We start from the raw sequence: 17,977 nt of genomic DNA, 5'->3' as shown, positions 1-17,977 counted from the left end.
CCTTACCTTAAAATACCCACCCTAGAGTGAAATCTAAGCCCAATGTCTTAGGTCTTGTGATCGCTTAGGTATACATAGCTAGGATTACACAAAATTTGATTTAACAATTCGAATATACTGGTAAAAGGACTCAGCTTTTTCAAAAATGCTAAATAAATCAAATATATAATGAGACACTTTTACTCTTTATTACTTGAAATTGACAGGACAAGCAAAAGACGTTGAATTATCAAGAGTTTTGAATCCACAAGAGTTGAATTTATTGGGAGGGGACAAATGAAATTGCTGAGGGTTAATTAACTTTAAGCTCAGTATGAAATGGATTGTATCACGTACCTGGTGGAGAGCTCCATATTTTTAGGGGTGCTGAATTTCCAAAAAAGGCTTTTTTTTTACAATATTGGTTTATTTTATAAGTGAGTTAAATACATATAAAACAAAAACAAATCAGTAATTTAACCCTAAAATACCCTTAAACCTTTTTTAGAGTACTCCCATTAATTTCAAAAAATTTTCAGGGGAGGGCCCCGTCTGCCCCCCGGAAAGGTGCCAAATCTTTTTTCAGCCCTAGGTACTGATCACCACCCGCACATGTATAGAATATTTAAAAATTATCACAATAAGTTACATGAATATTCTAACGTTACAACAGAGGAAAATCAAACATATTACATATAAATTGAATTTTTATTATTAAATTGTGGCGTTGTCTTAAAAATAATTATGGACATGTTTATTAATTATAATTTATTATTAAACACTTAGTGCTCTAAACTATCACAGAGCAATAAAGCTTGTAGCCGAGTACACAAATATTTTTTAAATATTTATGAGTAGAAAAATACTCACTCAAATAATTTACTTTGACTTTCTTAACAATATAAAATAAACCTTGTTTTATCTTCTTGTCTGTTTAAAAATCACTCTTTTTTACAAAAAGTCCTCCTAATGTAACTTATATGCTAATTTATTTTTAGCCCTAAGACTATTACAGCACAGACAATGGTTTTGTTATGTTAAAATAAAATTAAAAAGCTAAAAAAATAATTAAAATTATAGGCATAACAGTTAAACTGCCTTTGTTAACATTTTCATACATTACTTACATTGTAATATTGAAATTTCTATTGAATTGTTTTGTATTGACTAGCATTACACTACACAAAATGTAATGTGCAAAACTTATGGCACAAAAAGCCATAGGTATATTTTTAAAATTTCACTTAATTTAAAAACCAACCTAAAAAAAATTTACTAAGGATACTGATAGAATCGCTTTTCACAAATAAACCTGACTGTTGCGAGTATTATCAGACTGTGTGTTTCTGTCAAAAACTTAAAAAAATAGTCAATATTCATTGGCTATTCATTGCTTCAAATTCTATTAATTAACAAAAACTCAATATTCTACATTACTCGAAAACAGTCCAACCAGATTTGATTTTGGCAATGTTGCCAAATTTACATTGAAATAAAACGGTATCATAAACAGCTGTTACAATTTCTATCGGACCATTTTCATGCAATACAATGTACAAAGTAGTGTGGTTCTGGGACCTTGTTGGGGGGTGCCCCCCCCCCAGAAAGGAAGGGGGTTCAGGGGTCCTCCCTCAAAAGATTTGGTATTTTTAAAGCAGTTTCGCAACTTTTTAAAGCTATTTTTAACGTCTAGAACTGTGTCCAAAAACCTCTGTTAGGTTTTTAGGACGACATGCATGTTTGAATCGATTCTTTCAGGGTCCTATGGGTGTGGGGGGGGGGGAGCTTTAGCCCCTATAACTTCCCCCTTGGAACTGTCACTGAATGTACAATATAAACTCATAAATTATGACTCTTAAAGCACTTAAAGGAAATTTGTGAGGTCTAAGGCACAAGGCACAGCTGTACAATCCACAACAATAAATCAACAAAATCTATTTGGTCCTTAAAAAGTTGTTCATGGAATATGAGTCTTTACTCAATGACTTTTTGGATACTAACATTACAAATGGATTACTTGAATGAATAACAATTAATGTGTTATGAAAGTTGGTGATAAAAATAGGATATTCATCCATAAAAGTTTACTGTTTTCTCTGAAACTGTGAAGACTATGTGATCGTTGCTGAAACACTTTTATTTTATTAATAAAACTAAAACAGGTTTTATTGGAGTGTAGTTTGAAATACTCTACGAAATTTTAAACAACAATTTAGACTTATTGGCAATGAGATAGTGGGTAGACAATTGAAAACGGGTGGCATTGTTTCTGTATTAGAACAATAGTCTGTTTTTGGCATAGTTTCCAATTGGAATGACGTACAGTAAAATGTTTGCTGATACTGGGGAATTAAATGTAAAAACAAGCTAAACAATATTAATCTCACAAAAGAGGTATGCTTTAAGACCACAGGATATTATCAGTTACACAAAAAACAAAGAATTATATATGTTGAATGAATTATGACATGACACTTGGTAATATTAAAGAAAAAATGGTTTCATCTTTTAACTTCCACGCCATAGTCTTCAAAATGTAATTATGGGTGATTCATTGTTGTCAATGATTTATCTAAGCTGCCTAAATGTTATAGTAGTACTGTACAAGGAAAATTAATAAATTTGTCCAACTCCAAAAACTTCTTCAGTGACTTAACTCAAAATGGCTTAAACATTATTACCACTTTTAAGATAAATTATATTATTTTTTAACACATTACTTTAAAATTAAATCATACATTTAACATTTATATACATAAGTATTAATAATATAAGGACAAATGAAACTTATAAACCTATTTAACAAATTTATTATTTTTTCACGATACAAAATTAATGATAGTTATTGATTCGTTTTCTTCATAATTTGGAGTCTTGATGTTGTTACACAATTTTGGGTAAGCAACATGGTCATTACACTGAAAACTGCAAAATCTACAGTTAAATGTGGTTATTTTGAATAATCTATCAGTACAATGTATAAAGAAACTGATGTAATATGGAGTGTTTTTCTATTCGGTTTCTCATATTCCTTAAACGATTTTAATGATTCATTGAGATTACAGGACTGAATTTTCCAAATGATCCAAAGTAACAATTCAATAAACATTTTTCAGCAAAAATAATTTACAAACAAATGATCACTTTACCGATTGGCCTGGGGCCAGTCAAACAAAAATAAATAAGTGTGACTTGATGGACGTGAACTTTTTTAAAAGCAAACATACCAAATCCTCACTTTGCTTTCAATAACAAAATTAATCAGTGAACGCTTACAAGTAAAACATTAGGGACAAAATATTCAAATTGCAATTTCACCCTCAAACAAGTCATTACATGAGAGATTCAATGTATAAAATTCACAATTAACCTAGAGTTATAAAAAATTAAATGCAAAAATATGGCGCATTGACTCCGACAGTGTGGCTATCAAGCTCAGTGGGTAACAATGAAGGTACGAATATTTACAGGGATATTTACAATTTGTGAGTGGTCACGAGCGTTTTTGAGCCCACTTGAAGTCGTCGTCACGCGGCTTGCAGCCCGTCACAAGGGTGATGATTGTCTCCAGCGTCGACCAGAATTTGACGACTTCTAGCGGCCAGTTGAGCCAGCCGGTGGTGATGCAGTAGTAGGTCTCGTGGGGCGCCACATGGTGGAATCTAGCGACAGACCATGGTCGGGGATTAGAAATGTTTTTGGTAATTTTCAGTAAATTTTAGTTAAAATAAGGTATAAATAAACTTTTATGAAAACAATAAAAAAGGTGCAATTTTGACAGATTGAAAGAGATTGAACCCGATAATATCAAACTATAATAAAAAGCCACATGACAAAAACACCCTGCAGTCAAATTTTGAAACCATAATAAAGCTAGACAATAGCCAAAACAATGCTGTACTCGCTACAAAGGTCAGATAACGACCAGCTTTTTCCTATTGAGTCTTGACACTCGTCTGGCTCGCCTCCATCTTCCTGTCCGTGCACAAGTAAAACTATGTTTAATAACAGTGTTTACTTGTTTGTGAACTTTTAACGCACCTCTTCAGGCAAGAATAGTTTGTGTACTGATCTGACAATGGAAATCGCGCCGATAAAGTGCATAATCCAGTAGGATATACTTAGTGACAACAGGAAATGTAACCTTTTCATTTCTCAATCAATTGGTTCAGAAACACTTCAAGAAATAAGGTATAAGGTGCTCACCACTTAGTACGGTGCAATTAGATCTTAACCGGGACATCAAAAAAAAAAGTTTCAAACCAGCGCCAAATTGTTGAATACACTTCCCTCAATATGTAAAAAAAAGTTACACTGATTTGAGTGTCGGGTTTGGGGGGGAGGGGGTGAAAATGGGGTGGAAATATGACTTTTTTTACTTTTTTTGCAAATACCTAAAAAAAAGTGAGTTTTTCTTAATATACAATGAATTACAAAAATAATCTACATTAAATTTCGAATAAAATGATACCATACAATACCTATCTACAATGAACGGTTCAGGAGATTTTGAGGGGTGAATGTGATTTTTTCTTAAAATTCTAAAAAAATTGTCTTTTAAATGGAGAAAACCCATGGACACCCATAAAAAAAGTTTCTATTGAGTGCCAAATTGTTCAATATACCCCCCTTAATATGTGTAAAAAAGTTACACTGATTTGAGTGTCGGATTTGGGAAGTAGGGTTTAAAGAAAATGGGGTGAAAATAGGACTCTTTTAACTTTTTTGCAAATAACTCAAAAACGGCGAGTTGTTCTTAAAATACAATGAATTACAAAAATAATCTACATTAAATTTCGAACAAAATGATACCATACAATACCTATCTACAATGAACGGTTCAGGAGATATTGAGGGGTAAATGTGATTTTTTCTTAAAATTCTAAAAAAAATTGTTTTTTAAATGGAGAAAACCCATGGACACCCATAAATTATCTTAATCCAATAAAGAATTTTAAAATGGTGGCCAGTTAAATATTTTGAATTTAAATTGCAAAAAAGGCTAATTTTATGAAAAATGTAATGAAAACTTTTATTTAGGTTTTAAAATTCCCTATCAAACGACACCAAGCTCAAAAAGATTAAATAAAAATAACTAAATAATTACGATTTTTAGTTGTAAAATTATTAAGATCAAGGCTTCGCTATTCAGGTTTGCATCATTTTACAACTAAAAATCGTGATATTTCATTTATTGTTTTTATTATTTTCATCATTTTAAAAGCTAAATGAAATTTTTATTGACATTTTCTCATAAAATTAGTAATTTTTTGCAATTTCAATTTAAAAAAATTTTAATGGCCGCCATTTTGAAATTTTTCATTGGATTAAGATCATTCTTTTTCTAACGAGAGTCTATTTTACCTCAACATACATACCAAGTTACATAATGATCGGTTAAAAAATTCAAAGATAAAATAATGTTTATGTGTAAAAAAACAAAATGGCAAATATCTGGTTAACGAAGTAATTTTGGGAAATAATTTATTCTTGATTTTCTTATTATTTTGACCCATAGAACCTTTTTCTGGAGTTTGGCTGTTCTTACGGGACACCCTGTAGGATGTCTCACGTAAAGTGAACCAATAGCGTTGAATCTCAACTTTTTTATTATGAGTTATAGAGTTGACTTCTTATGGAGCACTCCCCTTTACTTTTTAGATGTTTTTTGGGATGATTTCCAATTTTAAAAATTTAATATGTTTGCCATTTTCCAATATGGCTGACAACTTTGTTATTTCTTATGGAATACCCTGGGGTTTATGATTGTTTTATAATTCAAATGCAATTTTAAAACATTTTTAATTTTGACATTTTCTCTTAAAAACTACTCACTTAGGAGTTACAACGTAACGTGTTACACTTATGGAAAAAAGGCTTGCTGTTAAAAGTCAAAAATGGAGAGAAAATAGACTCGATACTGAGCAGAAAATAATTTAAATATTCACAAAAGAAAAGTTACTCAATTTAAGTAAAATGCTACCAAACTATATTCTGTTATAATAACATAACAATTAATCAAAAATTCATGTGTGTCAAAATTATAAAAGTTCATATTTTCATAGCAGCTGGAAAAGACAATACAAAATATAAACCATAGATTATTTAAATCAAATGTTTGTATACTATATCCAACACTTGCTGTATACATTCCGCATCCTGTAGCTCATATACGAATAAGTTTATAGAGAAAATGCAAAAAACATAAAGAGTTGAAATCACATTTATATCTTAAACAGACTATGAAATACAGAAGGTTCCGATATTAAAGTTAGCTGCCATTTTGGAAAATGGTGGCCATTTTTTTTAGAAGGAAATCAATATTTTTATCGTATTTTATTATTTTATTAGAATGTAGTTGCAATTTTTACAACCGTTCATAGTTGATAGGTATTGTAAATATGATTGTGTTTGAAATTCAATAAAGATTTTTTTTTGTAATTCATTATATAAAAAAGCACCCTTTACGAGCCTCCCTTTTTGAAAAGCCCTCCTACCAAATCAGGGACTCAAATCAGTGTAACTTTATTACACATATTAAGGGAGGTCTATTGAATAATTTATCACTCATTAGGAAATTTTTATGGGTATCCATAGTTTTTATGAATTAAAAAAAAAACTTTTTTAGAATTAAAAGAAGAAAATCACATTTACCCCTCAATATCTCCTGAACCGTTCATTGTAGATAGGTATTGTATGCTATCATTTTGTTCAAAATTTAATGTAGATTATTTTTGTAATTCATTGTATTTTAAGAAAAACTCACCGTTTTGAGGTATTTGCAAAAAAGTAAAAAAAGTCCTATTTTCACCCCCTTCCCCCCAAACCCGATACTCAAATCAGTGTAACTTTTTTACACATATTAAGGGAGGTATATTGAACAATTTGGCACTCATTAGATACTTTTTTTATGAGTGTCCATGGGTTTTCTCCATTTAAAAACAATTTATTTTAGAATTTTAAGAAAAAATCACATTTACTCCCCAATATCTCCTGAACTGTTCATTGTGGATAGGTATTGTATGGTATCATTTTGTTCGAAATTTAATTTAGATTATTTTTGTAATTCATTGTATTTTAAGAAAAACTCACCGTTTTTGAGGTATTTGCAAAAAAGTAAAAAAAGTCCTATTTTCACCCCATTTTCACCCCCTCCCCCCCAAACCCGACACTCAAATCAGTGTAACTTTTTTTTACATATTGAGGGAAGTGTATTCAACAATTTGGCGCTGGTTTGAAACTTTTTTTTTTGGATGTCCCGGTTTGCTCTTTTTTTAAGCTAATTGCACTGTACTAACTAGGCTAGCAAACAACATTAACTGGATTTCGGTTCCATAGATCTTGTTTAATACAAGAATTGTCTGAAAATTAAGGTCTCCAACAATTAAGCTTCTGTTACAGTTAAACTATAACCACTAACTACTGTATTTCAAATCTAAAAATCAATGCTGTGGTTTTTACTTCATCCTCTACCATTCATGCTGGTTCCCATCCCTAAGCGATTAGTAGTCTCATCATAACAGCCAAAAAATAACAAACTAAGGGAAAATCTAAACTACGGCAAAGTTGTGCGATTTATGTGTTCTAAAGAGTCAACTCCTGAAGTTCATTGAAAGTTGACAGAGTGCTTTGCAACATCGGGCTTTGGGCTCTAATATAGTGCTGAGTACTGTGGATTGCATCATGTGCTAGGTGCTACAATCAAGTTTTTAAAATGTTATCTATGAAATGTTGTAATATCTAGAGGAGTAATGAGCAACTCCCATTGAAATTTTTAAAAAGTAAAGTTGATGGTTTAAAGCGCTGATGCTTACCTATGATGTCGTCTGGGTAGGATTACATGGTGCTCTTGAAGCCAAATGACCCATGGTGGGAGACCAAAGTATGTATGAGACCACTTATGGATCTAAAAAAAAGATTTGAAATAAAATATTTAGTACACAAGCACCTAGCCTCATTCTTCTGGGGAGGCTATCCCTAAGACACCATCCCCGTATGAAGCAATGCATGGTTTCACTAACAGTCATATCTATTGGACTATATTTCTGTAACAAAATTAATTGTCGTTGATGAATATTATAAGACATAATCTAATATTTCCTTAAATTAGTCTATTTGTGAAAAGAACGTTTTTAGATATCTGATAAACTGGAGAGGGAAAAGATCCCTTCCGATTTATCTTTTTTTTTCTATGGAACAGAATATTAAGAACAGTTAGTTAATATTGTTAACTAACTGATGTTGTTTCATGAAAAGAGCTATAAAATAATTCATAACAAATGAATAATCAATCGCCATAAATTATGTGGAAGTACTTTCTTCACTTAACTTCTAACTCAACTCAAAATTAACAACCATTGAGTCTCAAATGTTCAATCAATCTTTCAGGATAAAATCATATTTAAAAACTTTAAGGTTTTTGTCTTGTGAACTTTTACCTTTTCCCAAATATTATATTATACAGTCAAAAATATCGTCTGCATTTAAAAAACTCTTAAAATTATCAGTAATGATTCCTTAAGGGACTATCATATATCTGGAAGGAAAATACCTTAAGTGCAGATAAAAGATAATCATCAACCGAGATTAAGAGATCCTACCTGATTTGTCATGGCGACGAAGATTGCGAAGAGGAAAATGAAGCAAATGGAGGAAAACCGTTGCTGCAGCTGGACTTCGGAGTCTGTGAGGAGTCGGTACAGCATGAGCAGCAGGAACGGGATGGTTACCATGAAGTTGTCACCGTTGGTCTCGATGAAGTCATGGCGGGTTATGGACGTAGGGTCTATGTGATGCTCCCTGAATGGCCGCAGAAAATTCTTAAAACAATCATCCTTACGTAAATACCTCACAGGACTTACGTTGAAGTTAAGGTACTCACTAATTTTAACCAATAGAATTAACATGTTATTTTTTAAATACTGTAACAACGAATATGTCCATGTTTTCTGAATGGCTGCAGAATACTCTTTAATGAATCATATCATCGTTATGAAAAAAACTCTCACAGGACAAACTTTTGTTGCAATTACGCACTAGAGCTTTAGTCATCAAAAACTTAAGTACTCTAACAGCACAGCAAAGTAAGGCACTGAGAAAACACTCAATGGTACACTTAAGTGGTGTCTAGGGCAAAGACGAACACCGCCCCCTTGTACTACAACGCTCACCGTGGAGGAAGACCCTGTGCAATGGGAATTTCTGCACAATGTTTTCCGCTAGGGCTCTTCCTTCACAAATATATTTCCGGCACAACATACCAGCACTGAAAGCCCATGGTTGTTTCATATCCATGTTTCCTCTCTATCTTTTCTGTGGTAACAGGATAAAAACTTCCAGCGTTGTGAACACCCAATATACAAATCCTTTTTGCTGTGATTTGGTACCGTAAATAAATAAATCCATAAATTTAAATTCTAAATCTTCCAATGACACACAAAATATTAGACATGTCCTTCTCCTTGAACTAACTTTTTAACGTGTTGTCTAGAAGTGTAACTCAGAAGGATTTCACTTATCCATTCAGTTTCCATCTGAGCATTCCACTATGATTCTAGATGGACCTCTCCCGTCAGCTCTATCACAGTAAGGTGAATTTTTTATAAGTTGCAAACTATATCCAACCGAGACCGGATCAACAGTACTGGAATGACATCGCCTTAGACTGCTCAATTTTTCATCTTACCTAAGTTTCAACAGCAATGGTGACATTTTCAACCCAATGCTCTTGTAAATAAATTCTGAGCTATTGTATCAGAACAAGGCAAACACACTTTTCAGTCATTTTTGTTAATTTATTTTCACATAATTAGTCTTTAAATGAACATTTTGTTACTCATAACATCCAACATATCAGCTTTGGAGCTTAAATGGTTAAACACCGATGAGATAAGGGTATGGAGTACAAGATACAGTTATGATGGTACCAATATTAGACTGACTCAAGGCCTTGGGTATTGTTGCTTCACAAGTGGAACGAAACCTCAATCAGCTGTTGTCGTTCTCAGTGTTTGTTTGAAATATCAAATGCAAATGCAGATGTTCTTCTGTTCATATTCACATTCACTAACAGAGAATGTTGACTTGATAACAATAAGTGTAAAATCTCTTGGGTATAATTCTTTGAGGTATTCACAAAACTAATAAACATAAAATAAAGTAGCACATCTCTGCGAATCAACATAATAAATGCATGTTTAATTTTCTTTTATTTAATAAAACACTTTCTTGTAGTAAAGATTATTTGGTTACTATAAACTTATCAACTTTAATTTCAACCATCAAGAAAAAATTATTTGATAAAATGGCCTTTTCATATTTTTGTAAATGAAATTTCAATTTTATTTAGGTTTTAAAATATACAGAGGATGCATTTAGGTTTTCAGTTTGTATTTCGGCCATTGGCACCCTTCTTTGGTTATTTATTTTTATTGTACTAGGTACCTTTGATGGTCTTTAAAAACCCCCCAAACCATGGTAGGGTTTATTTCCTTTAATTACTTTTTTCTTTGAAATGCTGTATTTGTAAGACAATTACAAAGGTATAATCTGTACCGTTGTCTAATAGCATTTTTTAAATATTTTTTACAACGAGAGGTTAAAATATAAACTGAGTAAGTGATTAATTAATAAATGACAATTCACACTTTGTTCATTCAATTAAAATATTATGGACTCCGGTTTATATAATTTTATAGAGGCTATAAAACATCACAAGTCAGTACCTTTGCAGATCGTTGGTTTAGATAGCTACAGATACAGTCACAAATGTTCACCGATAAATAAATGGCACTGAATACAAGAAATTGGTATGAATTTAAGATTACATTGAAATTTATAATTGGTTTGTGATTGGTTCTAATGATTATAGTTATACTGTATTAACTTTTGAACACATTTACAAGAGCTATGATGTATCATATTAACATTCTGAATATTCAAATTCTTCTATATTAACAGCTAACTAAACATAATATGATATAGGATATTACCTAAACTTTCTGATGATCATAATGCCACCTGATAGGATGTTTGCACTTACCTTTCCGATTATCGGTAGGTCTATCGAACCCCACGTGTCCGCTAGCCAATGGACGAGGCCGGAAGCAAAGTCGGCTGACACAATACCGCAGAGGGCAGCCAATATGATCGTGGGAATATTTTTTACGTGTATGTGATAAAATATAAGACAAGTGTTGACAGCCATCAGCGTGACGCAAATACTGACGCTTATGCATTCTTGTATACGTTTTCCTGAAATGGAAACAGTATATGTTAAAATGCATTTTAAGTAATAAAGTACAGTAAAGCATTGAATCTGAAATTGAAAATAGTGTTAAAAAAAAAAATTAAAATTCACAATGTTCTCTAAGGATTTTAACAGATTTTGGAGAAAAATAATTATGTTTTTAAAGTAGTATAAAAAATCCAACTTTTAAAGAGTCAACTATCATGTTTTTTAATAATTTACATGAACATGTTTTTGAAGGAGGGCATTTTCCTCTAACCCCTGTCTGTAATAAGATTCTAGAATGCTTCCCTAAAGAAAGTTTCTGCAGGCACTCATAAGGTGAAGCATACCATTATCCAACATAATTTTTATATGTAAAGATGTAAAAGCTCAGTAAAACGAATAAGTGTTGTGCATTTTCATAGGTGTTAGCTGTAAATATTAACTAAATACTAAAAACTGTTAATATACTCCAAGTGTTTGTCTTTGACTAACTAGAAAAGAAAATGTGTTGCTTTGCTCAACGATTTTTTCAGGACAATAAATTTGTTTACTTATGTGTGTTGAGATCAGGGCCGGCGAAGACGGTGGTTGCCCGGGGCCTCGGCTGGGGGAGAGGGCCTCACTTTGAGCCTCAAAGGAAATTTTTTACTCTTGAAAAATTAATTCCACCGATAATCTGTTAGGAGGTTTGATTTAAGCTCTTATTCTTGTGATCGCCGAAAGCGTCCTCTAAGATTGTGCGATCCAAAATAACAATTTTGCTGCAACCTTATAGGAGACTACAGTGAAGTCTCCACGACCACAACACATATTCACAATTTCACCATCAACGTAGGAGACGTTCACGATTCCTTGGCGATCACGGAAAAAGTCCACAATTTTGTCACGACCGAGGGAGACAAAGCTTGTGTTCCCACACACAGCAGATGTTCACGATTTATTTTTGAGCGCAGAAGACGTTGAAAATGTCTCTGCAATCACAAAAGATGTTCACTGTTTTGTTGTGAACGTGAGAGACGTTTACAGCCCTTTGCGATTGCGGAAGATTTCCTCGATTAAAACTAATGTTCTGAAAAATGGCTTAAAGACGAACGCACTTGTAAGACAAAGCCAGCTATAGACGTGCGCCCTGACAGCTGTTGACTGTAAAGTTAAACTTAGTGCCGAGTTAGTGAGGTTTTGCAGCATAATGTTTTGAATTAAGGTAAAAAAGTGTATTTCAACAGTCATATAGTTATGTACCAAAGTTTCAAAGAAGATATCCAAACTATCTATAGTGTTTAACACACAGTTTGTGTAGGGGTAGTAGAACAACTGCGTAGATCTAAAACTCATACATTAAAATGTCTAAAATATTTAAATTAAAATCTATTTATTTATTTACCAGTGGTATAGCCTTTTTAATTATTGATATCATGTATAGTTATTTGTACAGAGTGTATTAAATTTTAATGTAGGGTAAGAGAAAAATAATTGGTATTTAAAACCCTTTCATAGAACATGCCTTATAGAAGATCCGTTTTCTCACGTTTGTTGTAAGTTATCATGATAGTTAATGAGAACATAAATATGCTATACTTTGCAATAAGCTGTGCTTTTGGTTGCATTTGATTAAAAATATTGTGCATTTAAGAATGTACTAGTGGAACCCCGTCGAAATCGACGGTTAATCTTGAGGTTTTATGTAAATTCAGCTAACTGCGATAGATAGAGTGAAGTCATTAAAATCTTAGTCAAATGAAGGGAGGATAAGCATAATAATAAGTATGACGATTGTGTTCCCTAAAAAACGTGATTGTTGAATTCGTTTAACACAATATTTCCTACCTTTTTTTTGGCTTTATGTTGCCCAAAAGGTTTTTTAGGAGTCGTTATAATTGTTTGTTCATGAGTTTGTTTCATGTCAAAGCCACTTTCACTATCTGGGAGAATGAGTTCATATAATTAATCTATCATGTTACGGAAAGAGTCAATATTTATTACTAACAACTAATTCCAACTGCTTTAGAAAAATCATTCAGATTGTATCCAGATTTATAAGTAAATCTTCATCTTTAGTCATAAAAATACAGAATTTTATCATCATTTAAATAAGTTTTTTCTGTATTTGATAAAAATATCTGATTCTCCAGATAGCAGTACCTAACATTCTTACTTCAATCTAAGCAATTTTAATTCCTTCTCTTGCCACATCGACCCATGTATTTAATCATCCTGTTCTTACTTGATAATTCATTAACTTAGGGGGTAGTTTTGCCTGGCCATATCGACCACATAAAGCATGTTTTTCGTGGATGGAATGAACCATAATTGTAGGAAATTTGATCACAAATCTTGAACATTTGTGGAACCAAATGCATAACCTAGTCCAGCCTTGGTAACAAATTATGCAAATGCGATGAGATGTGATGACACTGTTGTGTTTCCGAATGTGTTGTATGTAGTGAGGTTCAGATGCGTTGTTCGACCTAGCTACATGTGTACATCAAAGTAAAAACCCTGTAGGCCTGCACATTTTTCTAAAAATACCTGAATTGACATTAGTTCACCTACTTCACCAAAACCATAGATGAAACATACTCCGTAGTTAGTCTATTCCAAACTTGAACACAGCTCTCATCCTCAATGCAAGTTACTCATCTATGACACAATTTTCCACCCGATTATCGAAAACTTTCATACCAATAAATGAATTTGTGGTGTTCTCTCTTGAATTGAAAAATAAATGGTGATTGAAAGTAGGAAAAAAGGCAAGTGCCAACCTTACAATACATAAGCTAACCTGATAAGGAATAGTTATATGTTCCTTTGAAAATGATATGTCACACTTATTTCATAATTTAACATTTTCTAAGAGCAATAAAGCATAGATTTTTGAACAAAACATTTAAAACGTATCATAAATTCATCATTTTGTTGAAACTATAAAAAACTTACCATGCAGTGGAGAATCATTTTAAAATCATAAATAATAATGTAAACATTTAATTTTGACAGTTTCAGTAGACCTTTGAATACAATTTTAATATTAACAGCTGGTTCATTAAAAGTAGTGTAAAATTATCCATATGATCATAATGTAAACAAAATTGCAGAGTGAACTTTAAAGGCCTCTGGGGCAGAGCCCCAAGGAAATTTACCTCTTTTCTATTTTGAGGGCTCACCTACAGACCAATACCTGTCTTTAGACACCCTTACCAAGTTTCTACACCCAGCCGTTCTCTCAAATTAGCTGTGACAAAAACTCTGTTTTCCTCCAATTAGAATAACATGGAATGGGACTTTAAAGGCCACTGGGGCAGAGCCCCGAGGGAATTTACCACGTTTCTCTTTTGATGGCTCATCTACAGACCAAGACCTTTCTTTAGACACCCCTACCGAGTTTCTACGCCCAGCCGTTCTCGTTCTCTCAAAATAGCTATGACAAAGAAAAACAGTTTCAAATTAATATATAGAGATTACAACAGCACACTATGTCATTCGCATAAACATTCTAAAACAAGCTTAACTTTAACATGGAAATAGAACGTTTAGTCCTAATTCATAGTATTTCCAAGAATGTTCATTTTATTTGTTGAATGTTAAAAATTGAGCTAAACTGTAAACAACAGAAAACTTATTGATAAAAAATAAATTTTCCATAACTTTTCTACTATCACACGATAGACATCCAATGGCAGACCGAGGATGAGATAAAAAGGATCAAGTAAGAAAGGTTGTCACCAAAGATGAAACAACACTTGAAGATACAGGGATGAGAAGAGAATGGAGATGAATTGTTGTGAAACCTTTAGAAGTTTTGGCCATCGATGTAAGATAAGAGGTTTGATACTAGTCTTGTATAGTGTGTGTGGAGACACAGTTAAATGGTCGGTTGAGGTTTAAATGGTATTTAATAATTTACATTTGCTAATAACAATGTAGGCCCTCCCTATTGAAAAGGGATTGTTTAACTTTTTGTGGTGGTGTAGGGTACATACTGTGATGAGGTTATTCCCACCTCATGAAAATAAATAAACAAATAACCTTTTTGCCACTGTTACTAAATTTGTATCAGTAAAAAAGATCTTTAAGTCCTGCCAACATTTAAGTGTTGGTAAACTTCCAACGCTTTTTGGTAACAACCTCAAAGAAGATGATAATTTTATATCTTGGGTCCATAGCTATCACACATATTATATCATGGGCCTGTTGCCGATCTTTGTTTTCATCTAAATGGCATGCAATTTGATTTATTTTATTTTCAAAGGAATAGGAATAATAGAATTTATTTATGTTACTGGCTTGTATTATTAGGCCTAATGAACTGATGGTGGTTATAAATGAAGAAGTAGTCTATTTTTATTATACTTATAAGACCCCATTACAAACAAAAAAATAAATATTTCTAGGTCTTTATTATATGAATATACATGGTTTTGAGTACCGGTACTGAGTACCGTACTTAGACAGGCCATCAAATTAATTAATTGATGAATCAAAAACCACCAATGAAACAAATAATTTGTTTGAGTAAATATATTTTTTTGTTAGACTCTTAGCTACTGGATTTAACTTAATCACAACTGGAAGATATATTAAATTAGGTACAGTTTAAAATAGTTTTGTCCTGCTAAAGGTGTTTTCTAATTCTAATTAAAGTAATTACCTAAGTTGAATTGAGTCATTATTCCAACCAGATAAAATAATAGTGTGAATTGAATATCCTGATCCCTTATCATTGACAAGCTATTGACAGGTGGGCAATCTGTGATACTAAACCAGATGAGATAACTGAAAGGTAGATTTTTTTATGAACTTGACACATAATTTCCGTAGTTGGGGAACTACGGAAATTATGTGTCAAGTTCATAAAAAAATCTCATACAGTTTAAATGTAGGCCTATTTGTAAGTGTTGTAGGTTAAAGTTTTGTTTTTGTAGTTTATACACGAATTGTGTATGTTTGGTGTGATAAAAATTGTATGTGATAGCTTAGGTAGATGGATCAATTAAGTATTCATTCATCGGTGGATTTTACTGGATTGAAACACATGTTAAAAGTATTTGGCAGGATGGTTCAGATTATTAAATAAGTTCTGATGGAGCAAATAGGTATTTTATTAGAAACACAATGGACAACTCAGACTTCTCTTTTACAAAATAAAATTAGTCATAGTTTGTCCTAGATGTGATATGACGAACAATAACTAATTCGTTTCAGTTTACTATGAGTGTAAATATATCAGATAGTGTTGGGAGACAAATTTGATTAATTATATTCCATTTATCTTGCCAAAATGGAAAATGTGAATCAAAAAGCTATTTTTGTATTTGTTATCCTCTTCACTATAGAGATAGAATAGAGAATCTATATATAGCATTTCCTACTTCACTTCCTTCCTTCTACCTTACTTTCCTTTCCTTTTACCTTCTTTCTTTCCTTTTCTACTTTATAGCAGAAGGTATGGTATCTAAAATCAAGTGTACATAGATCTAATCTTATAACATTTTGAAAATGGATATGTGGGATAAAGGGTTAACTAATAAATTTAGTTTTTAGAATGTACTGTCCAGTAACCTTGTCTCCCCAAACTAGTAAATTTACAGAGGTAATAAATAGATTTATAAAAAACTAAGTTCCATTCAATATTTGACTTGAAATAAAAATTATCTATATAGGAAATCCCCCTCACTGCTCATACCTGAACCTCTGGTTTATGATTAGAACTATTTTGTCAGGATTATGTTCATGTCTGAATTAACCACACATCTAGACTAGGTAAAGATAAGTTACCTGTACATTATGTATAACTATGACTATTTTCGATAAAAGTATGCATTGTAAAAAGTTGTTTAGAATACAACTTTCAAATAACACCATTGTTGCAACAGAACTTCAAACTTTACTCACCTCTACTATATAGGTTAGCTAACTCCTGCGCTCCTTTGTGTGTCGGCCCCCACCTGGGAGATAAAGTCTCTTCTGGGAAAACTGAAGAGTTGGCGTTCGGATCATCTTCTAGCATAGAATTCCTAAGAATGTCCTGTTCAGATTTCACAGGCGTCAGAAAAGTTGCCGCCATTCCCACACACTGCTGGAATCATGAAATGCCACACCTCCTTGACGTAACGCACTCAAACTGATAAGGACTTGGACCCATCGGCACACCTGTGGCTCGGAAAACCACACTCGTGAAATCGGAATATTGCGACACAGAAGCGAAACTAACCTAACACTGTCACTAGCACATCCTGGATAACTAACGCATCCTTTGTTTGGTTTCCGTTTCACACAAAACACATATGTGAAAACACACAACAAGTCATCAGCCAGCTGTTGTGCGTCAGTGACTGAGTCGTGAACTACACTACTGAACTGAAACTGAACTGAACTGAACCGACTGAATTACTGAAATGTGAGTGTGTGAGTGTGAAGTGAACGTGAAGCGCAAGTCGCAGGGGGGGGGAGTGTGGAGGTGGTAGTGGGGGCAGAATGAGGTAAGGTTTAGGTAAGAAGACGACTGTTGGCGAGTACCAAACTGACTGAATGAGAAGAGAAGAGCCGCACCTACAAAGTAAAGTAGTGTGTAGCATTTGCGAGTTGCGCGAGGCAAGCCGACGCGACGCGGGCGGAAAATCAACCTCGTTCAACAATCGCCTCACTCATTGTTGCACGTTTCTGAGAATCAACAATGACCTAATAACCAGTTTGAAATGTTCCTGTAAGTGAACAACACGGAAGCAATACAAAAACATTACCCCAGTTCCGTTGATGCAAATCGAT

The 17,977-nt window shown here is 32.9% G+C and overlaps 1 protein-coding gene across 2 annotated transcripts; it reads right to left on the bottom strand.

Annotated features, from left to right (window-relative positions):
- Positions 1–709: 709 nt before the first annotated feature.
- On the bottom strand, positions 710–17,589 carry LOC129001058 (plasmanylethanolamine desaturase-like). Of its 2 annotated transcripts, XM_054428210.1 has the most exons (6): positions 17,105–17,589; positions 11,021–11,232; positions 8,580–8,798; positions 7,794–7,885; positions 3,460–3,641; positions 710–2,904 (listed from the first exon to the last, which is right to left on the bottom strand). In XM_054428210.1, the coding sequence occupies exons 1-5, from the start codon at positions 17,274–17,276 to the stop codon at positions 3,473–3,475; spliced, it is 864 nt and encodes a 287-aa protein (XP_054284185.1). In that variant the 5' UTR covers positions 17,277–17,589; the 3' UTR covers positions 710–2,904; positions 3,460–3,472. The 2 variants fall into 2 exon arrangements, with proteins under 2 accessions (XP_054284185.1, XP_054284184.1); XM_054428209.1 differs by having other exon boundaries at positions 710–3,641.
- Positions 17,590–17,977: the final 388 nt, after the last annotated feature.

This window comes from Macrosteles quadrilineatus, unplaced genomic scaffold, assembly GCF_028750875.1.
Source record: "Macrosteles quadrilineatus isolate MER2022 unplaced genomic scaffold, UCM_ALF_1.0 Scaffold_8__2_contigs__length_117827958, whole genome shotgun sequence".
Lineage (NCBI taxonomy): Eukaryota > Metazoa > Arthropoda > Insecta > Hemiptera > Cicadellidae > Macrosteles > Macrosteles quadrilineatus.
The sequence above is the reverse complement of the archived record's forward strand: the minus strand, read 5'-3'. Positions and strand labels throughout refer to the sequence as shown.

What these genes read in the sequence shown, in the direction of transcription:
- LOC129001058 (XM_054428209.1), bottom strand. Translation starts at nt 17,276, where the DNA reads ATGGCGGCAACTTTTCTGACGCCTGTGAAATCTGAACAGGACATTCTT. An exon ending in ACCTACCGATAATCGGAAAG is followed by an intron (nt 8,799 to 11,020) that starts GTAAGTGCAAAC and finishes GATTGTTTTAAG; the next exon opens with AATTTTCTGCGGCCATTCAG. An exon ending in CTACCCAGACGACATCATAG is followed by an intron (nt 3,642 to 7,793) that starts GTAAGCATCAGC and finishes GTCTGTCGCTAG; the next exon opens with ATTCCACCATGTGGCGCCCC.